A 23,560-nucleotide genomic window follows, 5' to 3' on the forward strand; every position below is an offset into this window, starting at 1 on the left:
ATTTTCTTTGTAAATTTAGGTTATCCATAAGTTCCGTCACCAAATACAATATCGACGAGTGCTTCGATCGCGAAATTACGTAACTTCCATTTTATCATATCACATTCACATAAAATAGATATATTGACTTACTGGATTTGATCTCGTTGATCCTGTCGCAGTGATGTTTACTAGAATGATATTAATTTAACGATTCTGCTATTCTGGATCATAGATTTCCCTTGAACGAGAATCGCTCCTTAGACTGAATCGCTAGGTACAACCATGTCCAAAAACTTAGTATCGGGAATTTTTATATTATAATAACGAAAAAGATATAAAAGATAACTCTGCTGTACATATTATTTTGTCGTTGGCATCGTGTACTAGAATCAGTCGGATATTATTCTCTTCAGTTAATTAACGAAGATATAAAAATAGAGATGAGTACTTGCTTCCCTCCTTAGGTCACGAAGCTCTTCTGCGAAAATAATTAGGAATCCGGGAGAGCATTGAACCAGTATAAGTTAACAGGTAACTCATGCAAGATCATATATATATATACCTATAGCAAGACAGCATGTATGCATACGTATAAACGTATAGGCATCTGTTTGACATATATATGTATAATAAAACATGAAAAAATAAATAGGTTGGAAAAATCAGTTACCCAAATACATTGGTCGCAACTGACGTACGAGTATAGTTGAAGATTTTAAAAAGACCTAACAATTAATGTAGTTTATTGATAGAATCTGAATATCTACGTGCGTAGACTGATTTAAGGATGCAGATGAATAAATGTCATACATTGTGTATTCATCATTGTATTTTATTTCATCTCGAATGAGATGTATGCAGCATCCTTGAAATAATGATGTAAAAATAAGTTAAGGAACCCAGCATTAAAAGTGACGTTTATTAGTATAAAGTGGGAGAAGGATATTATTAGTTGATATTACGGAAAAAATTTTTGTAATTAATCATGGCATGTAGTGACGTGGTAATAATTGTTTATTATAAATAACTATTAACACATTCACTTTCCCATGCATCATATGTGATTCATATATCCAATCATTTTACGAGTCCATGCGTCAGATGTAATACACTTAAGGACACTCTCATTAGTAATTCGCAATTATAAACATAGAGACGGGTATGGGATCTTTTGTTTGCTTATTGGCGATTATTTACAGTAAACGATCATCGGTACTGGAGTTCATCGCAATCGGTACCAAGGTATCATCGCGTATCAAGTATGCTATCTACATCAAACGCACTTTACGGAAAGTCCGGAAGTCAATATTGCAGAGACGAAAATCGTATGGTCTTTTACGTATAATGGACAAAAAATTAATAAATGTGAAATTGATTGATGGCGCTTGTCTCTGTTTAAGTCAAAGTCAATTACTTTTGAAAGGACTAATCGTACGTTCGTTTATAATTTAAAAAAAGATACAAATTTAATATGCTTTTTTTCAATACCGTTACTTTTGCTGTGAACCAATCTCTTGCGACAATATAACTAAACCGTTTTTGAAATATTGCGCGAATTTGAAATAAGATAAAGTATATGACAAAGCGGTACTTTCTCTTTTTTTTTCTTCTTGAATTCCATTTTGCGTATAGTATACGCCTCCTTGCGCAATCTAATAATAAGAATTGTTTTCCACTCATTAAAAGCACTCTCGCTGAAGTTCAGTCGCATTGCACGTAGGGAAGTACCCAGCTACATAAACGAGGAACATGTATAATAAATATGGAGTAACAATTGGTACTTATAATAGTAAAGTACAGAGTTAGAATGCAGTGTACATATAGTATAGCAGCAGCTACGACAAAGTACCTAATACGCGTATGTGCCCGCGCGCCATTTTCTCGTTATTTGCGACTCTTTATTATTTTTCGTCACGTATAACTTCGTATTCGTTCCGTCATGCGTCCTTGAATAGTCATTGTCATTATCATTGCATAATTATCATTTGACAATATTATTTTCCCTGTTTCATTTTCCCTTCATGTATTTTTTGTTCTCTGTTTCCGGCTTACACCCCGCTTCCTGTCTATCATCTTCTTGTTCGCCTTGTTTGCTGCTTCCTGGCAATTCGTCAATTTCTCAGCCGTGCTTAATTGTACATGCTGCTCCGTAGTCACATACCGTGTATTGTTCATAACACTAACAATAGACTTTTCAAAATGTCCAACAATCTCTCTATTAACACCCTTTAACTATTCACACACTTTTGAGACCATTTTCTCCATCTCTACATCAGTGTCGATGTCGTGGTGCACGTGATTGCTAGTACCGGCATTATCAATTGGAGCGATGGCATTACTTATCACCGTGCTCATAGATGTGGTCGCTGGTACTGTGGCCATTGGAGGTGTGCTTGGTGTACCCGGGGTTCCTGAAAGCTCTAGAGGTGATCCGGGCGATGGTAGTGGTTCCACAAGATCCTCTAGACCCTCCGGTGTTGGCAGTTTATTCAGCTCTTCTCGTAGTAGCCTATAGTGTCTCTGGAAGTGAGAATTATATTTGGAGATAAGATCCGTCTTTACTTATTTTTAATATATTTTTTATTTTATACGTACCCTCAGAGCCAGAGCGTTTAGAGAGATGGTTCGACCTGATCGACGATCCGCCCCATGTAGCTCCATATCCCTTATCCAACCTTCTAATTGTGCGACAATTTCGTGTCTCTTTATCCAAAAGTGAGTATGTATCACCTGGACAAATTGATGATTATATATTAAATTTTTTTAATGAAAGATAAATCATTTAAATACTATGGATTCTGTTTTAAATAATATCACAAGCGATCACTTACCTCTTGAAAACAGGGACAAGGATTTCGTATTTGTTCAAGCATCGCCCACTTAGCAGTGGCCTGGCAAATATTGGCGTTGTACTCTTGACTAGATTGAGCGCCGCTGGTAGTGCCACGCGATCGCTCGTAACCTGGTTCGTTAAAGTATGGCTCCGATACCAGGATCAATGACTGTATGGAGACTAAAACCTTTTTAAGAAATAGAACAGGACATAATTATCAAAATTGGTCTGTCATTTTAGTATAATACCGCATATCTTGCTCTCTTTTAATGTACCTGTAGAAAACTACTTGTGTGGGCATTCCACTTCTCTTCAGGTCGACCATGCCAGGTGTTTAAGACACTGAGACACACTTTACCATCGTTGTATAGATTTGGATTGAAACGGACTGTGTGACGACCTGTAGTTTCCAAGTTTATCATCATAGGGCTGTTAGGATAGTCCGGTGGGAAGTACACGTCGAATTGGAAGCAGCCGTTAGCATAAGGTGTCTCAGCTGGACCGGTAATTAGTACCTTTAAAGAAGATATTAGAGATAATTGAATTGCTGTAGAAATAAAAATATATTACCATATTTAAACAAATAGTATCATACCTTCATAACATCCAACCTATCAGCATCACATCTGACAAATACGCTACTGCTGTACGATAAGGGAAGTGCAGTAGAGAGTGTGACAGTTTCCTGTGCTAATCGTTTTACTCTTGCTGGATGACTCCTTTCGCCTGCGGCTCTCATATTGGATTCAAAATGATAAGACACAGCGAAACAATATCCAGAACCATCCAGATTTTCTGTTATCATCTCATATGTATCTATAAGTATGTCAGAAAAAATAGTGCGATTATATATGTTTATTTTAATAAAAATTAAATAGACCATAGTATTTTTATGCAAAATCTCTTACCAAACTGCAGATTCTTCATCACTTCAAGGTATCGCTGTTCTATGGATCGTAGTGGCAATTCCGGGGCTGTAGGACTGGGACCAGCTAATTCTTCACCAATACTGGCCAGCTTTGAAGTAGCGTTTTGAACAATAGTTGCACTGTCCTGGATATATGGTATCAGGGTAGCTAAACCCTCATCCTGTTCTGTATCATCTGGATATTTTGAGGCAGATTTCGATTTGTTACCCCGAGTACGGTTAATTTTATGCACGTATGTGTCCACGCAAACTTTCATACTGGATAAAAGAGATACTATAGAAGGCTCTCCAGACCTTCCACCTCTAGGTAGAAGAAGTGGTGCCAATTGACTTGAAAGAGCCATGGATGTCAGCAGTTGCAAGACTGCACAATACAAAGGGATATGTCTGGCCATGTCAAGAACAGAATCATTTCTGAGATAAGACGAGAGTGCCGGAAGTAAGCAAGAACGTGCCAATAAGTCAGTAAATGGAGCAGGTAATTCTCTTTGCGGTTGTCCGCCAGGGCCCACGTAGCCTGCCAGTACTTGAAGTAGAACCGTAACGTGTTCCTCTTCAGATCGTTGACGCAGTAGAGCTTGTTCCACATTCCAGGACTGTTGGATAGAACCAGTACCAAAGCCAGTACCTTTAGCCCAATAAAGATGCGACTTGTCATCGCTACGTCCTCCACTCTGACCTAATCTCTGTTCAGATCCCTCATTGTGTCCCGTTTGATGTGTGAATATTGCTAGACAGTTCAGCAATAGTAAAACAGCTCCCACTTCAATGGTCGTACGTCGTAGAAGTAAACCATCGTCCGTTGTAGGTGGCGTTATATTCAGTAAATGTTTCAAAACCAGGAATGGATAGGTCGGAAGAGATGAAGCCAAAGGTGAAGCTAGAACATCTCCGCCATCACCATCATCGGACACTCCTAGCGCAAGTCTTAATAAACATTGAGCGCGCTTTCTATCGGTCAACAGAACGTCGGCATATCCTGGAAGTCTCAGGAAGAGTCCAAACGCTGCTAACGAATGGGGTGGAACATGTGGTGCCGGTGGCGGTATCCTTGATGTTCCAGGATTTCCACCTTCATCCGGAACCTCATAGTAAACGTCACCACTCGCCTCGACTTTCACCCAATCGGCATCAGGCTGTTCTGGTGATGGTGATTTTTCCATATGGGGTGGTGATCTACCAGCGTCTGGATATACTAGAGGAAGATGTTTAGCCAGAACAGCTAAACCACCTCCACCACTAAACACCTCAAGTGAACTACTTATACTCCTGTAATACAGCAGCTCTATGTCGTTTTGCTTAACCAGATCATCTAGAAGAAGAAAAAGAAACAAAATAAGGTCATTCAATTATTTTTTTAAAAATAACGTCATATCCTTACCTTTGGTATCTTTGTTACGTTGTCGCAACGACAACTGTAAACATGGTTTAGACAGAGATGATCCAGTGTCCTCGGCAATCGCCAAAAGTTGCGCAATTGTCATTTGTGATGGCAATGACGTATCGGGACGCGACGAATGCGTCAGATATTGCTGATTAGAGTTACTCGATGAAGACGTTCCTGGTTGATTATTACTAGCGCCTTTAGATCCAGCTGTACTACCATCTGTTGATAAAATAAGAAAGCTTGATTATTCTCAAAATGTTTAGAGGAACGCATTACTTAGATATATTTCGAAAAGGGAAAGACGTTTCTCTATCGGACCAATAACGGTTTAACGGACGAACGATACTTTCGGAATTGACGGTACGTATGAGGAAAGGTGACGTATGTGAAAGCAAAATGTAAGTCGTACCGGAATTCAAACGGGCCTTTCTTATGACAGGACCGCGAGCCTGCGATCTATTCGAAGCTTCTTTAGCCCTCTTATCCTTTGCCGTGTTTCCAGCCGCAACACTCAGCATGTCCACCGCCAAGGCCATGCCCGATTCCCAACGCTCGCGTGAGCTATTAGACTTGCTTGTACTAGCATCATTCCCCTTATCGGTATTGGGAAGTAGCAAAAGTAGCCAAGTACCTGTATTACCATAACTGTATCCGTTATTCGTTCATTATTCAATTACCCACGTCTATTAACCGTTCGGCTCGCGAATATTCCTGCCTTCCTTTACACTCTATTGTCCGAATTTACTATTCTTCCTGATTCATATCCTGGTACCATAGTATTTGATTGAATTACCTGATACTTGTTGTAATATATCAGCCACTGTTGCGTGAATTGACATATAAAGAAGCTGATGATAATGACCCAGTGGGAATGCTGGATGCGGTGGCATCGATGGTGTATTATGGTTCATGGATGTGTTCGATACTTTCATTGGTGATTCAGACGTTACCGATACCAAAACTTTTTCACCCTCTAATAATAGTTGCAGGATCAAACGTCTTGTGAACCCAGATATTCCATGGAGATGGCGTACAGCTAAATAGGATAATTTTTTTGGAATAATCAGATGAATATTTTTGTATATTTTGTTATGTAACGTGACACTAGGATTATACTTACATGGTGGTGCTCTTTGCTGGGATATCACATCCGTCAATAGTTCAGCTAGTAAGTGCTGATTGACGGGATGACACCAGCAACATCTTGATAAGAATTTAATCATGGCGCTTTCCAGACTTGCATAGGACACATTGGTCTTTGAACACCTGAGAAATAAAAAGCATGTCCATGTGATACAATATTTTTAAGACATGAGTTACATTATACTGATTTATAAATGACTTCTTACCTGGAAATGGAAGCAGATGGATTCTCAATAGGTCGATTGCTTAGGAGAGACAACAAAGGAAGCCAAAATCCTCGACCCTCTTTTCCAAGCCAATCTCGCATTCTGGCTTCGGAGCAGACGAGAGACAAAAATTCCAATACTACAGCTATACTGTCGGGCTCGGTCATCGAAAGACCATCTAAAAACAAATTTCCAATATGAAAAAAATCTTCAACTACTTGAAAAAATCACAATGAAAAATATACGTTAACTTACTAAAATTGTTATCGGATTGGCCAGATGATTCTCCAGCTTTATCGTTGTCTGTCAAACTCAAACTTTCAGCACTAACACCTTGAGGTCTTTCCTCCGTCGATGATTTACGTTGTTGTTGCTTTAGTTTTTCTAGTTTACAAAATTCTACAAATACAAACACCATGTTATTAGCTGGAGACCAAAATCATCATTCGTTCTTCTTCTATTGAATAAAATATTACCTGTAATGGATGCTGTGAGCGATGCAGGAAGACCGGAATCAATCAGCTGGCGGATGCCAGAGGGTGATCGTGCTGCAGCAGCAACAGTCAGCAACTGACCCTCTGTCAAGTGCAATCTTTTACAATCAGGTAATACAAGCCTGCTGTACCATTCTTCAGCATCTGTTTCACTCTTCCGGTCATCAGTCTGACCTTCGCTCTCCTTGCGATCATCCGAAATAGATGCAGAGTGATCAGTAGCCAGATTGGGCACGAGAATATGTACTCTCTGAAGAAGCATCGGAATAAGGGACGGTCTCACATAGCAAAATGCACATAGAGCAGAATCAATAGCTTGTTTCAAGGCCGAATGCGTTCCCAGTATCAAAGTCCATTGGTATAGTGCACTGTTAATGAAAAAAAAGAATCGTGTACAATAAACAAAAAAAAAGGGCTACCTTCTGAAAGTAATGAATGTTATCATACTTGAACAGATCATCAGTCAGCAAGGATGGCAAATCATAGTTAAGATCCTGTTGTCGATAGGCTTTCCAAATTATGGATGATATGCAATGAATATAGACTGCTGGTGGTGATATGGTATTAGGATTATTTGGTGATCGTGCTACAGCATTGACTGCCGAACTGTGTAGCCAAGAGAGTACGGCGTACATGCGCGCTTCAGTGCTCGCATCTTGGGCAGAACAAAGCTGTTGAAGTAACTCTACAACAAGCTGTACTGTTGATGTTTCCTGAGAAGCGCCAGGTCCTAATAAAATAGTATAAGTTTCGGATATAATCGATTCCGCAATCAAGATGATTCGTTGAATTATATGAATGCAATGTATTACCGTGAAGGAGTGGTGTGGATCTATTATTCAATAGAAGATTTATGAGCCTCAGTCCCAGTTCACGGAAGTGTAATCCTAGTTGTAAAAGTACCTTTTCTAAATTGGGTGTAAATAATGATGGAGCAGGAAGCAGCAACAGATTGCAACAAGCTTCAACTAAGCCTTCGACAGAGGCTGCAGAATGAAGTACATCTTCGAATAAACTGCTGTTCAGACTGCTCACTGAGAAACACTGACGCACCAGCCTTAGCCATCCCAAGCTACAAAAATGTGGTCAATATCATAATGATTAATATCGGAAAAGAGAATTGATAGTAATAAAAATAATTTTTTTAAATCAATAGATCTTTTTACCTAGTTTTTGTAAGCTGTTCTTCGTCTATAGCCTCGTTATTCATTTTACTTTCACCAAAAGTTGTAGTACCCATTAATCGTATTTGACTCAGACCTATATTAGTCGAATCTCGCGGTTTGTATAACCGTACCAGTACAGCAGTGGCGACTTCCGGCTGAGATAATGTCAGGCGTATGAAGGTTAGGCCCGCAGTCGGCATAGGAGGACATACTGGTGTAAGACCAGTATTTCCTTCTCGTGAAATCTCTAGTGCCACAGCGGATGGACAAGCTATAAAAGTTTCATTTATAAATTATATGTGACTGTCTCTGAACTAGTATTAAGTAAATCTTTAATTTATTAAAAACTTACTGGCAAGAGATGCTAGATGTGGTTGTAATTCTACTTCTCTCAATAAAATTGCACATGGTAGAGTAATGACAAGATCGACCCAGGCTTCATCAGGGTAAAAATGATATGACCATGCAGGAGTCCTAGCTCGTCTATGAGATGCTGAGCTCTGAATGAGAACGTCAGCAGGTTGCGCTGTAGGATTTAGCCAGGATATCGTTCCCAATGGTGCAAAGTTGACTAAACCATCTTCGTAGGGTTCCAAAGTATTGCTGGATTTTTTACTGCTGGATGTTGTCGCTGTAGCAAGGCTTGGTGAGTTCGAAAGATGCTGCATAACCAGAGCGATTACGCCTGGAGCAACGGAGCAAGTACCGTTGCCATTGCTGCTAGACTTAACCAAGTTTTCACAAAGTACTTTGACACCGCCCATTGCTGTGAATACAGCCAGGGAAGCTTCATTGTCAAGAACCTTTAGGATATACCAGACAAGTGGTTCTGATAATTGCATTCCGTCGACCTGACATGACGTCAAGTATCGATACAATGGATTGAGAACCAGCCTGTGGTTACTGGCTTTTTTGGTAAGTGTCGTTAATAATTGGAAAGTTGCATCAGGAATAGAGGCTGGATCCCCAAGTTCTGTGGCAGTTCCGGTTCCGGTTCCCTCACCCAATAGCATGGCTAAAGAAGATCCGGTACTATGACCTAATGCTTCTAGTAATCGCATCATGGTCGGCTCATGTTGCAACACTAACCAGTTTAGGAAAGAAAATAAGAATTGTCAGATTGCGTGGAAATAAGTTATCTTAACAGAGTTAATATAGTATCAGAGGATAATCACCAGTATCTGCGACGCATGGCACACGTAATTTTGTCGTTGTACTTTGTTGTAGTCGCATTGAAGTTTGTTGCTCGGCTACTTTACTTTCATCAGTCTGTGAGATATTGACTTTCGCCTGCTCATCAGCGCCAGTACTAGTACCAGGACGTTGGTTTGCTTCACTAACTTCCATATCAGATGCACCGTCCCGTTGTGTAGGTCGAGCCTACAAAGTAAATACAAAGAATAAATATATATTAAAATTAAAAAAAAAAATGAATCATTGACAATTAATGGAAAAAACTCACATTTGGTAGCGGAGTTTGAACGAGTCTGCAGACTAGCTTTATAAGAGCTACTACGAGTGTATCCCAAGATGCAGGACGACCGTGCCTCGAATCTCCACCGAGGACACAAGCAAATAATCCACCAAATCCCCCAGATTGATTAGCAGAGTCTACTGCTCCTCCGCATTGAGCTTCCACTGTTGATAAAAAATAATAGCATTTAATAACGAATTAAAGAAACAATGTTACTGAGAATTATAGCATCAAATTTCATAGTACCTCCGGCTCCTCTTACATACGTAGAAACTAAAACACCGACGCACTCTGAGATGCTTACGGCAGTGCCCAGATTAGTATTCGTAAAGTTTATATTAATAAGACACGTAATAATCTTGCACTGTGCATCTAAAGGACCTCGACGAGAGACCAAAGCCCCTCCTGGCTGTACTAGTTGATACACAACCCAAAGTAAAACTTCATTCAGTTCATTCTCTAGATTTACGCCTGGTGTAGTAAGATCACTTTGCATGACTATTCTCGCCAGAAAATCTTGTAATGCTTGACACACCGTGGGTCCAGCCTAAAGAAATAATGAATTTCAGAATTTGGAACATCAAAATGAATAGAAAGTACTTGATATTTTATTATAACAATATTATTTCTTACCATAACGTATTGTTTATCAGTCGTGTCGGCGAATGATCCATTACCGGATAAAAGCCGCAACAGCATGGTTCCCAAATTCCATTCTTTAACGATACAGCTGGCTACTCCACCTAACGCGCCATCTCGTGCTTGACTGCTGGTTGATGGTTCAGTTGGATCTTGTATTGTTTGCGGCGCTTGATTGCTGGCCAGTGTTAAGCACTGTAGCGCTAAACACCAGGCTCGTAGAGAGACTTCTCGGCGCCTGAATATTAAACGAATTCGTTATAACAAATATCTTTTAGAAATTTGGATACTTTGAGTACTAGTTTTTTTTACTAAGTAGCTTTTAAATGTTAACAAAATTCACTTACCATGAAAGAGCTGATATAAGGCTGGATATACTTGCGGAATTGAGCGGGATAACTGGTGTTAAAGATGGATCAAACTGTGTAGAGTTGCTGGAGGAAGTTTCAGTCGCAGCATCCAAGTTTAATGTCAACCATAATTGTAAGACGAGTTCTAAGCTGGTCCCAGAGCTCTGATAAGATAGTATCTCATTAGAATAAAAGTTTGATAATCAAGAAGATCGTCGTAGAATCGTTAGCTGTACGTACCTGCAGGTATAAATCACTGAATATCTTGTCAAAGCATCGTGCCAGCATCGGCAAACTTGAAGGTGATGACTCTGTAGAATTCCATATTTCTTGATTTCTATCATTCCATGTGGAATTTCTTGACGTCGATGTTTGCGGGCCACGATTTTGTTCAGATGACGTAGGCTATCATATATAAATTATTTTTACACATTGTAGAATCCTCATAGAGTAATTTAAAATTCTAATTAAAAATCTAGGTATTCCTTACCTGTATCGTAGCATTTATGCTGAGTGGTAGATTGTATGCGCCGAGGGTCGAAAGTCTTCTTAGAGCAATTTCAGCTCCAGTTTCGACACCATATTCTAATCTCACATCCACAGCCAGAGAAATACTATATAAAAGTAATATTAAAATTCGTATAAATGTTTATAATTAATATTAAGAGTAATGTGCATACAAACTATTGACGTTAAATGGAAAACAGAATTACCCTGAGCTTGCTGAAGAGAATTTCGAAGCTGCACTGCCTTTCTTCAAAAGATTTCTACTGCGTTCCAGTATATCATCCAGGAAGTCTTCCAATTCACTGTCATCAGACTCAAACATAGAAGATATAGTGAATACATTGGACTTGGAAATTGCAGCAGCAGTGGCAGGTGTGACAACAATGCTATCTTGCGTATCCTCATCTGCGTCGGCTTCGGCAAATCCTTCATCGTTACCAAGAGTCGTGCCGGAGCTACTTGGGCCAGGAACACCAGCCCCATCTTCGTCGTTTGCTCTAGATTCATCCTGAGGCAGAGTATCGAAACTCTCTTCTGAAGGACTTTCTTCGAGGATAGGACAAGCTCTAGGAAATAGTCTTCCACCTGCGAAGGAGAGCACGACTAAAGTTTCAGCAGATAAATACGGGCTGCGTGATGTGACTTTAACAGCCATCGTATACCTACATACAATCGCGATAATGTGCACTCAACCCGGAAGGGTTTGCGAGAAAAGAGGATCGTAATACCTTCCAGCACGTCTTGGAGAAGACACGAGACCGCGTGCGAGGACCATGCAGCAGCTGATGTTCCAGTAGCCAGCCTGACTAACTTTAGGAGTTGATCCTCAGTCATAAGCTCACCCAAGCTAATTGCGGGACGCGTGGATACCACTAGCCTAGCCACTACCTGGGTTCGACAAGTACAAAGTTTAATGAAATAACCTCGATGAAGCTGCGTTTGTATCATCGTCTTCCAGGGTACTGATTGTACGCGAGTCGACTGGCATAGCTAAATTCGAATATAGCTATTATAAACAAGTTATTTTCATAAAAATACCTTGCAAGTCAATAGGAACATATCCACGTTTGCTGCATTGTTTAGTAGAAGAGCTACGAGCCCGCGAGCCACAGGTAGAACATACTGATGTGAAAGGTTTGCCATGAAGTCCACATCCGGCATTTCTATCACTTCCGCTCGACTAACATTTAGTATGATTCAACGAATAAGTTATTGGATTTTATATGTAATAAATAAAATCAATATGAACTAGATATTAACCTGGTACTAGGTTGCGATTGAGACCTAGGACTTCGAGTGAGATGTTGTATCTCATTTCTTCTGATGCTGAGAAGATCTTTAAAGTGTTTAGCAGAGTGCTGCTTCAGGGTCTTCTTAAAAAAGCGCTCCTGAGATTTGACAGCCGCTTCTATCTTGCTCGATAACGAAGCTGCTTGAGAGGATAGCGCGGACCACGACTGAAAATCATAGTTCTAGGTTGAAAGCTTTAAATCTATAGGTTAAACACCAATATTACAATATATATATATTAAGTTTAAAAATGCTCCCACATAAACACTAAATAAATTGTCTATGGCCTAAGTAATAATCACAAACCTGCACCTGTGAGGAAACGTGGAACGCTTTCTTCGTCTGTTCCAGATCCTGAAGTTGCTGTTTGTGATGCATTAATCGTTTTTGTAGCTTTTTGCGATAATTTCGGGATGCAGAGGACCTGCTGGCGCTAACAAATTTACGTTGCATAGCGGATTCACCTTGGACGAATTCCCATCGAGACGAGAGACCTTTAATAGACGACCGTGGATCAATCGTTGATACTTGTAGGAATATAAGGCAAGCCAAAGGCCAGACATTCTAAACGAGTATAAATATTTATTCGTTCTGTAAGTACCTTGTTCTCTGTTTCTCTCATGGTTCTCTTCGTTACAGGGAGGATGAATAGCGGTTGTGTCTAAGCAGACGGATAGGAAAAGGAGAACCCAGCCAATAAGGGTTGTATCCAGTCGGTTTGAGCTGGATGCCTGACCAGTGGATAACGGAGCCAATAGTCTACCCAACGTACGAACCATCGCGTCCACTACTGAGGATTTATTAGCTCCGGCAATCAATGACTTACGCCCAAGGAATGTTAGCAATATGAACACCCTAAAAATCATTAATAAGATAAGTTTCATATGCACGATCGGGACTCACACTTAATAACATTAATTATGAACATTTTGAAAATGTAAGTATACTATATTAAAAGCGTGCTAAGAACAATAGGATTGTTACTATAAAGCCTCGTACCAAGACAGTAAAGGATGAATATCATTTTAGCGTTTGAGATTTCGGAATAAAATAGACATTAGATACGTAGCGTACCTGTCTTGGGGAAAGATATGCGTCGAGGAGGCTGAGTATAGATTAATCAGTGTATTAGCCAGAAAATCGCCCCACCATGACTGATAACCAGCCATACGAGCTAACAATGCTGCTGCGTGAAGTTGTAATCGAGGTACAGGTGTTACCACACAAACGGAGTGAAAGAATTTCTCACAGATTGTTGGCGTGAAGACTTCGCACAGTGATATTGGTATCTGTTGATGTAAAGTTAGACATTGAATTATAATCAAATGCAATATTTGTATTTCATTTTACATAAACTCCAAGAACACAAGATGATTGAATACGTACACTGGGCACTGGTCCGATTTCATAAACAGTGTAGAGCAAAATATCCAATAAAGTTTCACCCAGGACACGAAGCTTATCGCTGGATGTACTTGCCAATGAAGCCACTGGAACATTCTGAGAACCTCTCCATGATTCTAAACGACGCCAGACACCGCGAACGACGTTCAGCTGATGTTGAAACATTATACATTCCTAAAGGAAGGAAATATCTTGCTGATAAAATTAATTCCCACACGTACACACTAATTCAGGGTATCAAAAATTCACCTGGTAAGTGGATAGTATCTTTGAGGATGGTTGCTCCTTATTTTCAGTGGACGTTTTATTACGATAAAGATAATGCTGCATGTGTACCACGTTAGGTGTCTCGGTACATAATAAAGGGTCCAAAAGACTCTTCAGCCTCTCAGTAGCCAAGCTATATCTGTATAACAATAAATAATTTTAACATATATTACAACGATTATGAGACGCAATAAAGAAAAAAGCACAAACATACCGGCACTGTACATCTTCAGCAAGAGCAGATAAAACACTACATTGAGATTCAATGGTAGCCTGTAAAGAAGCATCAGCTGTACCATTGAATCCAGCCTGAGATCTGTTAAGCTCGGAATAATCTTCACCGGGTAGAACAACCATATGTCCATAGAACATTCCCAATGGGATTTTACATCTGGTTGTGGACATGCCATAGCGACCGATAGTCGTAATCTAGTATTAAAAAATTAATACGCATAACAAATGATTTCAATAGAAGAATTTCATCATGAGCTCTAGATCAACCAAGTACCTTCAAATATCTGCATACTGGCGGTGGCTGAAGATCACTCACTACTAAGGGTTTAGTTCCAATATCACCGGCAACCACTAAACGTGTGCCATCGCTCTCTTCACTCTTAGTCCAGATATCAATAGAAAGCGATACCAAATCATTGCACATGGGAATCATCAGATCCGTGAGTAGTATCGGTGAACCGAAATCCAAGATGACAAATCTACGTGCTCCTGAATGCATTCGTTCAACAACCAATGCTTGTTGTGGCGGCCAGCAGAGTAATCTACCCCAAGGAAAGGCAACATCTTCTCGCTAGAATTTTACAAGTAAATCACATAAGTAAGGTCAGTAAAACAAACAAAAAAATGACAAGCGTCTCTCGAATCTACTGCATCAATTATTTACAGATCTTTGCGTACAACGTGAATCTTAATAATCGAGTGCGAATATTATAGATTGTTACTGACATTCGATGGCAGACAACTATTATTATCAGCACGAATTTGATATAATGTTCTCTAAGCGGTTCTTAGTAATTCTAAACGAAAGTACTGCGGCTCCAAGTGATTAGTAAATCAAAGAGTTGTTTAATTTGTAGATGTTAATAAGGGCAATGAATGATTAATATAAATAAATTGTGCTATTCCTGGCTTTGCGACATACGCATAGGCTAATTGGAATGCATAGTTAGTACATACGATCCTGAAAGTAAGATACACACTATCCTGTGCAGCACATAACATCTTCTAGGTATGTTGTGCTGTATTGATAGTTCAATGGAATGATAAATGTCACTCAGATATATTTTAAGAATATTAATTATATATCAATGATATCTGATAAATGTACAATAAGTATAGCACATATAGTAGCCTCTTTTTTTGTATCATGAAATATTGGGAGGAGCACCGCGTCTTCGATATCGAATCTCTCCAAATGATAACGACTCTCAATTGCAAGCAGCATCACAGTAAGATAAAGAAAACAAAGTACTTCTAAGGAAAACAATGTACTATCGATTTCGACGTGAAACAAAAGAGTAAGAAGGCGGAAAATTCTCATTCTACATAGTCTACCTTTTTGGCATTGTTGTCCTTGACTTTGTTCGCAGTAATACCGGTATTTGGTATTGACGATTTTTCTTTTGTTACAGTAGTAGAAGTTAACGTGTGAGGGTTAGGCGTATTAGGCTTAACCCAGTTCTGGGTTATAACAGGCATATTGTTAACTTCGTCACTGTCTGATTGATCATCAGATGTGAGCGACAGTTCAGCGGTTGTCTTCTTAGTCATTTCGACGTTATAATGACTAAGCAGATCGCATATTTTGGTTGACAACTTAGCTTGAAGATCTGGTCCTAGCGATCCAGCATCCAAGTTCTACAATGTACAATGATTTCTCTCTAAATTACACGTTCTTTAAATGGGAATTTGATTGCGCGACGGTTCCGACAGCGTTTCCCAAACTAAGTGCGCATCTAATCTTTTAAAGCAGCACATGAAATTCTTGTTAAATAATGGAAAGGATAGATGTAACAAATAGAGCCAAAGTCTCATACACGCATCCGGTGTAAAAGACTCATAGTTTTATAATTTTAGACAAAATCCCATTTTAAGGAAGTTTGGGAAACGCCGAGAATGCAGTTATGTCTGCCAACGTGATTCTAATTCCCGTGACATTATGATTGGTCCACCATTTTCTCGCACAATGTCAGGAAGAAACATGTTCATCATTTAATGTTAACCTAGCGATAGTAACGTATATAAAAACTTTTGTGTATTCACAGTATTTGTTAATGATCACAAGCGCGAGGTAATATCTTGATATAAAAAATGTCTGAAACTTACGTAAGTATGATGAATAATTTTGATGTCTGGTGCAGCATTGTTGTTCGTTGCGGCATTGTCGTATAGTGTCGTGCCCATGTTGACCGAATTTATGCCCGGATCGATTTTCTCCATCTTAGTACCGTCAGAGGCGGCATGGCAAGTAAAATGAAGAGGTTCGACCTGTAAGACATGTTAATAAAAGTATAAATAAATATAAATATTTAAGTATATTTCTTATCCTCGTATTCCTTACCTCAAGGAGACCTTTCATACTGTGATTAGCGCAAAGTGCCTTTAATTTACTGGGTACTATGAAGTCACTTGTGGGATGTGCAGGCAGTGTAAGGAGATCCCTCAAATCAATGGCGTCCTGCGAATAGATTGAACTACTAGAAGTCGAGGAAGGACCTGACTGCTCGCCGCTTAAAATTGTTGCGTATGTTACAGGCATCGAATTAAATTTCGGAGGCATTGGAGGTTCCATGTCGAAGAGCTCTGTTTCGAAAGGCGTGTTATACAAGCCAAATCTGAAAAGATATGAGTAGAACACTCCTTTTAAAGAAAGCCATAGATGACATAATTTATCAACTTAAAATTCATGTACTTGCTTCACATTAATTTTTTTACTAGATAACACCCTTAAAAACATACCTGGTGGCAAGTAAGAGGTGATACGGATCAACTCTGTTTGACATTTCTGTAGCTATTTGCTGTACGAGAGTGACACATTGTTGAGCAACACAATGATTCTTGTCTAATGGTAATAATCTTGTAATTAATACAGCCAACCATCTTAATGAACCAGCCCATTGCACTCCTGCTATCGAAGGTAACAGAGTTACCAAAACAGCTAGAACAGCCTCGTCAAAAGAATGTGGAGCAGGTTCATCCAAATTATGAAGACCCCTAAAGATTTATCATTCATGAAATAAGATTTATGATGTTTTTTATTAACTTTTAGATTATATTTCGATCTTGAATCCGTATTTGTTTTTAATGTCTAAATACTTCATTCGATGGTACTTACTCGCTGCAAAGAACAATAAGTTTAACGCATTTGTGTGCTACACTTCTTCCAGCATGCAAGAGGCATGTGCGCAATAAATCCGACAAACGACCCTGCACGCAGCTCACTGTCTCCAATTGCATAGCCCTGGTTGCTGTGCTACCTTGACCTGTGCGCAATCTCGTGAGCCTTATGGCTGTTACCCATATAAGAATATCTAAGGCAAGAGACTGGACAATTGGCGACCTAGAAAGAGATTATTATTGTATTAATTTTATCAGTATTTAGATTTACTTTATTTACATTAAATCTCGCTGTACTTACTTGTCTGATTGTTGCAGACAAGCTACGCTAAGTAAATTTTCAATAAAATTCTTGGATTCTAACATTGCGCAACGCTGGAACCTCTCATTCGGTATGTTGATAGAATGAACTGATCTTACTGTAATCGATATCTCATGAATCCAATCGCATCCTTAAAAGAAAAAATGATTGTGAAATAATTTTAAGACAATAAATTCATCTCGTATGTCAGAAAATGCTTATTACCTATATAATTTTCCAATTTTTTATTTGCACCTGCAGCAAGTCTTTCAACAGTTGCTCCTGGTAAGAGTGGACCTGCTTCGTCTATTCGTAATTTCTTTGAAGTTGGTGGTTTCGATTCCAATAAATTAGTTCTGGATTTCGCAGCAGCCTTAAAAGGTGATGAATTAATTTTTGATATAGTAAATAAACAATATAACCCACAATAAAAAAAAAAGAAATCTTAGAGTTACAAAGTGTGAATTACTTACTCCATCTTTTGCGGGATCTATGAATGCTTTAATATGTACTAGAAGCGTTCTGGCTTTAGAACGAAACAGTTTAGGACTGGTAAGTGTAATGCAGCCCGAGTGATCAGAAAGATCTGTGCAACGTTGAAGATTGATAGGTCCACACAGTATCTCTGTGTTATGTTGTCTCTGGTATTCCTCGGTGACTACAGGATTTTCACCCTTTGGATCGTTTCCGATATTAAAGTCTATCCTCTCGTCAACAGGGGTGAGAGGAGATTTATGATGTCCAATCCCCGTAATATTTTGTTTTAGAAGAGTCACTTGGATGGCTGGTGGCTCTGGGCAGGGTGAGTGTAGACTGAATCTAACATCGACATGACCAACGGTACCAGAAGCTGTCTTCGGCAAAGTGAGTTCAAAGACATGTTCGTCCCATGTTGTCCTAGAGGTGGAAAAAAAAAAGAAATAGACATAATGTTCCTAAAATACGAATCGCAACAATAGTTAAGCTGTAAATAGCTGAACACTTACGTGTCATTTTGCAAACGCCAAGTCCGCGTATGGTGTTGATCTTCGGATTGATGAAGATGCTGAGGATGTCGGCGTTGCCTCTGTGCCTGCATCATTTCACTCCAGCAAGGTGGAACTGTTGCGCCATAACCTGGGGAATGCCTGTCGAATCTCGTGAGATCGTACAAAGTTCTCAAATCGGAATAAGTTAAATTGGATCTGTGTGCTATTATTGGTTCCCTGAAATATCCAAAATTAAAAGTAAAATATTGGAAGTCCTTGTTAAGAAGCATTCAAAACTTACTGGTAAATTACTGAAGAGGTCGATGTACTAGGAGCAGTGTGTTCATGACTGATGCTGCCTTCGGTTACCATAGTCACATCGTCCGCATCCTCCTTCTCTTCAGTAGAGTCATCTTCTTCGGTGGTAGCAAAAAAGTGAAGAGCACCGTCGTTCGTACAGACACACAGTCTTTCAAGACCTGATCATAAGAGATAATATAAAGTGATAGGACATGTCTCATCATAAGTACGCAGTTTCACAAACTTCATTAATGCATTTAAAACGTACTATTGCAGTATGCTGCAGAAATGAACTTGCAGCCATCCAACCGTGCTTCCGTAACAGTCTTCAAAGTGCTGAGGTCCAGCAGTCGTACGACGCCGTCTTTACAAACTAAGGCCACTTGTCCGCGAGGCTCTTGACCAATCGAAGCAGCAGCAGGACTCGCGGCGGAAGTGATATCGGATATTCCAGTATCTCTGTGCTTCTCTTGTAGAGGTAAAAGAACATGTTCCACGGGTACTTGATCCGCTGGCAATTCCCGTTTAACTATCGGTTCTGGTACTAATCTGACAACCTTTCCAGTAAAGTCCAAAGCATAAACGAGCAAAATCGCATTACTGCTAGCAGTATTACTGACATCATTGTGAACTTCTCCATTTATCAGTTTTCCAGGTTGCATCTCATTATGGTCCCAATACATATAACTCTTAGGAGGAAAGAACTCACTGTCTTCATCAATATCCATCTGATTGGTATTCGTTGAAGGTGGTGGATCCGCAAGTGAAATATCCGGTGCAGGACAGAGCGCCACATACAAGTACCTACCATCTCTGGATGGTACAGTATACGTCACTCTGAGTGAATCAGGTGCATTGATGCACACAGTCTGTACAGCTATTGGTTCGGTCTTCACGCCTTTCATCATATCTAACGCCTTTTTATGAAGTCCAGCAATGTCAGATGTGGTGGGAAATTGTTCCGAGGAGTTAATAGGAAGGAAATTGGCATCAAAGGGACTGGAGGAGGCAGCGACTGTAATGCCCATAGGTGTGGAGAACATACCGTTGGAGGAAGTGGCGGTAAGAGCAGTCTGGGAAAAGATGCCATCGAAGTGAGACCCCACAACCATTTCGGAATTAACATCTCCGATAACCGGAACCTCGTATAAGAACTTCCCAAGGAATAATTCCTGATACAAACTATCCTGTCGCCCACCATTGCAACTAGCGCTTGTTCCGGTTCCCGAGAGTGTCTTCTTGGCTTTAGGATCCTTGGCACTGTCTTCTTTCGTCGGTTGCGTCGAAACCGCTTTATGATGGAAGTCGTACAGTACTAAGTAATGGGACCTCGTGGGTGTACACCTGTCGGCTACCTTCATAATATCTAAGCTATCGCTGGCAGCACTGTTCACACTATTCATAGCACGCACTAACGATGACGAGGGGGCCAAATCCGTTGATGCGGCCCACACATTTTCCAAAGTTCTCATTTGTGGAGAATTGCTCACGCTCACTGACACACCGCACACTAAACACGGCCTGATTCCACCACTGTCTATACTTTCAATAGCCACCGAAGAGGAAGTCGTTGAACTTGTAGTCTTCACATTTTCGGCCTGTGACTTTGGTCCACCCACCACCGAGAGTGCAGTAAGCTGCAGTTTGTGAGAATTGAAAGGTTTGTAATCGGAAAGAGGATCGGTCTCAGTACCGAGACTCGGCAGGTACGGTGTTGTTAGATTTCTAAATAAAGCATAAAACTGCAACGTATCTTTGTTGTTTGCTTCCTGTTCGCAAGGAACAACGAAGAAAGACAATTCTCTCTGTAAAATATAAGATAACACGTGAAGTATTACAGACTAATATGTTCATTCAAGAAAATCATCAAGAGTTTTGCTCACTTTTAACTGTTTATTGATGTTCCAAACATTTACGAGACCGTTATAAGCAGCTGTTGCTACAAGACCTGGGACATTTGTCGTGCTTATCACTTCCACAGCATCGCCGGATTCCCGAGCAGGAGCAGTGGCAAGTGTAACAGAGAGCGGTACATTTTGCGTGTATTCTCCTTTGACAAACGGGCAGGCAGGTGAGTGTCGCTCGTGTTCGGACCATGGTTCATCTGTAGGTTCCCAGCAGACAAGACAGACGTTGCAAGTGAAACACATAGCACGATCCTCCCCTATTGAATTTGGTTGGTGATAAAACCCAGCCTGAGCCATTTGATCCGGCAGAGCCCATCTGAGAAACATATAATGATATCATTGTCAATGTCAAATCCCATAATTTATCCTATAAAGAAGTTCAGTATACTTGTAGTTCATGTGTGGCCATTTGGAAAATGTCTCACGTCGAGCTGCCTCGCTAAACATAAGAGCCCTGTCGACTGGAACGCCTTCGAGTACGAGGCTGGGCAATAGGCCGTTTAGTCGTTCGTTGATGGCTGAGGCGATGGGCAAAGCCGGTATGTGCTTGTTCAGCCTCTTCAATTCCATTACAAGTCCTGAGCAAACAAGCTTTATTGCTCCGTGCGGTAATTCCAAGCATATTGTGTTCCACTGTAAAGTTATAATTGAAAGTATACTAATATGCATTGCTTTCTGCAATTAAAATATTACAGAATTAAAGCTTAGGTCTAACCTTTTGTGCTTTGATACCCTTTTTCTGATTTGCCTGTGCTGTTTGAATTTTCACACTCAATTCCTGTAACACCTCTTGTACATGATCTATGCCAGGCAGTTCCACACATCTCAAACATTTTTGCAATAATATAGCCTCCGACAGCAAAAGCTCTAGTTTGATAATGTCTTCACTGCGAGAGACTGGAGTTTGTAGTATGGTGTCTAATAGCAGAACACCATTGTAATCGCTGCGTATACCAATTCCTTTTCCATCAGTATATAATACTTTATCGACTCCTTCTGCCAAGTATACTCCTTGAAGTTTTCCATCAGGTTTACCTGCACACATTCATAACAAAAATAGCATAAAGTAGATTATTAAAATTGCAGCAAGAATGTAAACATTTCTAAATCATTGTATAATATAATGAAAATAAATTTTTAATTTTTATTGTCAAGATTAATTTGAAGCATTGTATATATATGTAGATTCTGTTACTCTTTTGTATGTATAATCAGATGACTCATGCATAATTTATATAATGTGAATTATTATATGGCTCAGTATGACAATTAAGCTGACATATGAAATTAACTAATGATTTTCATAATTAAAATCAGTTACAAAGTGATCATTGTATTTTGTATTATAAACTTTATATTCTATACCATCCAAAATATAACGTACTCAAATACATTATGCAGTAATACAGAGGTATCCATAGATTCTACACCATGGAATTCAGTTCTAGATTCAAACCTACCTAATACAGAAACCAGTTATATCTTGGGCTGTCATAAATCAGTTCCGTTTAAAAAATAAAATTTATTTATCTGCATCGGAAATAATTTATGGACTGTATCAAATAAATTCATCCTTTATTATCAATAGGTCTTGTTTCCTATTAAGACAACAGTATATTTGCACATTCCATTGTTCTTTGTCATTCCTTCTTATGGTATACAATGAACATCAGGAAAAATTACACCATGTATTGCAATCTATTTCATTGTAATACACCAGTTTGAAGCAAAAGAAAGAAAAACGTAAAAAATCATAAGCATATCTGCTCATTGGATAAGGTCAAAGGGGAACAAAAGGCAGTAGAGAAGAAGAATGAAAGGTCTGATATGATGTGTATTGAAAAACTGGCATATTGAGCAAAAAAATGCCATGACCCTCAAATTGCCAAACTGAGGTATCGTTAGCATTATTGAATATGGCAAGAATCTATAGTTCGATAGATTGTTCGCAGGTGAGATGACTCGTGAAGAAGATCTTCATTGCGAGTCTGACGTTTAGAAGACGCATGCGACCTTGACCATGAACCTTCATAAAATAATGAAGTATGACCTGCAGCGATGGATGAGACCTATTGATAGATTGGATTTAAAACATTCTTTATGATCGAGGGGTGATGAACGACGAGATGCTCACCGGATAGACAAGTTCGTTGGAGGATCACCCCGGAGTTGACATCAAACACGTATACTTGCGCACTGCCAGTAGTTATCAGTACCACGTTTAAATTGGGATGATAGGTTATACTTTTACACTCGGTATCCACGTTCAGGTAGCCGTCTTCCTTCAATAACCACGGATCATCATCAGCCATTTTGCTCATACGAATTACGATTGCCAAAAAATTTTTCTAATGCGCGAACATCACAAAAAACATGGCGTACTCATCACCGCCATCTTTGGAGTAGAACGTCAGCAGGTCACTACGAAGTTGGCAGAAAATTGTTCTGCTTCCGATATATCGTTCTTTTATATATCGATAACTAAAAGGTCGTTTTAAGATACAAATGTATTTAAAATAAATGTTTCAGAGTGTCGTTCGAAAACTATCACTAATTCTCCTTAGAGACTATACTCTGTCACTTAGGCTCGGTTCCACAAACACGGCTCATTGCTTAAATTCGGTTTAACTCCGCTATCAGTTAACAAACATTTGCATTTTGAA

At 39.5% G+C, this 23,560-nt stretch overlaps 1 protein-coding gene across 3 annotated transcripts; it reads right to left on the bottom strand.

The window, feature by feature from the left end:
- Positions 1–978: 978 nt before the first annotated feature.
- On the bottom strand, positions 979–23,447 carry LOC107269039 (baculoviral IAP repeat-containing protein 6). Of its 3 annotated transcripts, none has more exons than XM_015742453.2 (50): positions 23,032–23,447; positions 21,613–21,932; positions 21,286–21,530; positions 20,874–21,213; positions 19,259–20,795; positions 18,992–19,169; positions 18,709–18,927; positions 18,196–18,619; positions 17,948–18,095; positions 17,723–17,873; positions 17,420–17,644; positions 17,044–17,298; positions 16,646–16,919; positions 16,411–16,572; positions 15,640–15,942; positions 14,579–14,875; positions 14,285–14,499; positions 14,053–14,209; positions 13,786–13,977; positions 13,474–13,688; positions 13,001–13,254; positions 12,712–12,893; positions 12,370–12,566; positions 12,148–12,289; positions 11,838–11,997; positions 11,316–11,694; positions 11,093–11,216; positions 10,843–11,007; positions 10,600–10,766; positions 10,247–10,490; positions 9,860–10,160; positions 9,602–9,777; positions 9,315–9,519; positions 8,492–9,223; positions 8,140–8,410; positions 7,786–8,045; positions 7,421–7,703; positions 6,956–7,341; positions 6,735–6,878; positions 6,480–6,657; positions 6,251–6,396; positions 5,924–6,166; positions 5,540–5,761; positions 5,125–5,349; positions 3,724–5,055; positions 3,411–3,631; positions 3,091–3,330; positions 2,814–3,002; positions 2,578–2,712; positions 979–2,502 (listed from the first exon to the last, which is right to left on the bottom strand). In XM_015742453.2, the coding sequence occupies exons 1-50, from the start codon at positions 23,216–23,218 to the stop codon at positions 2,215–2,217; spliced, it is 14,235 nt and encodes a 4,744-aa protein (XP_015597939.1). In that variant the 5' UTR covers positions 23,219–23,447; the 3' UTR covers positions 979–2,214. The 3 variants fall into 3 exon arrangements, with proteins under 3 accessions (XP_015597939.1, XP_015597938.1, XP_015597941.1); XM_015742452.2 differs by having other exon boundaries at positions 12,706–12,893; positions 23,032–23,218; XM_015742455.1 differs by lacking the exon at positions 15,640–15,942 and having other exon boundaries at positions 12,706–12,893; positions 23,032–23,218.
- Between the last annotated feature and the right edge of the window lie 113 nt (positions 23,448–23,560).

Source organism: Cephus cinctus, unplaced genomic scaffold, assembly GCF_000341935.2.
Source record: "Cephus cinctus unplaced genomic scaffold, Ccin1 Ccin1_scaffold0597, whole genome shotgun sequence".
In the NCBI taxonomy this organism is placed as follows: Eukaryota; Metazoa; Arthropoda; class Insecta; order Hymenoptera; family Cephidae; genus Cephus; species Cephus cinctus.

What these genes read in the sequence shown, in the direction of transcription:
- LOC107269039 (XM_015742452.2), bottom strand. Translation starts at nt 23,218, where the DNA reads ATGAGCAAAATGGCTGATGATGATCCGTGGTTATTGAAGGAAGACGGC. An exon ending in CTGATAAACAATACGTTATG is followed by an intron (nt 10,161 to 10,246) that starts GTAAGAAATAAT and finishes TTATTTCTTTAG; the next exon opens with GCTGGACCCACGGTGTGTCA. An exon ending in ACACAAGTAGTTTTCTACAG is followed by an intron (nt 3,003 to 3,090) that starts GTACATTAAAAG and finishes TTTCTTAAAAAG; the next exon opens with GTTTTAGTCTCCATACAGTC.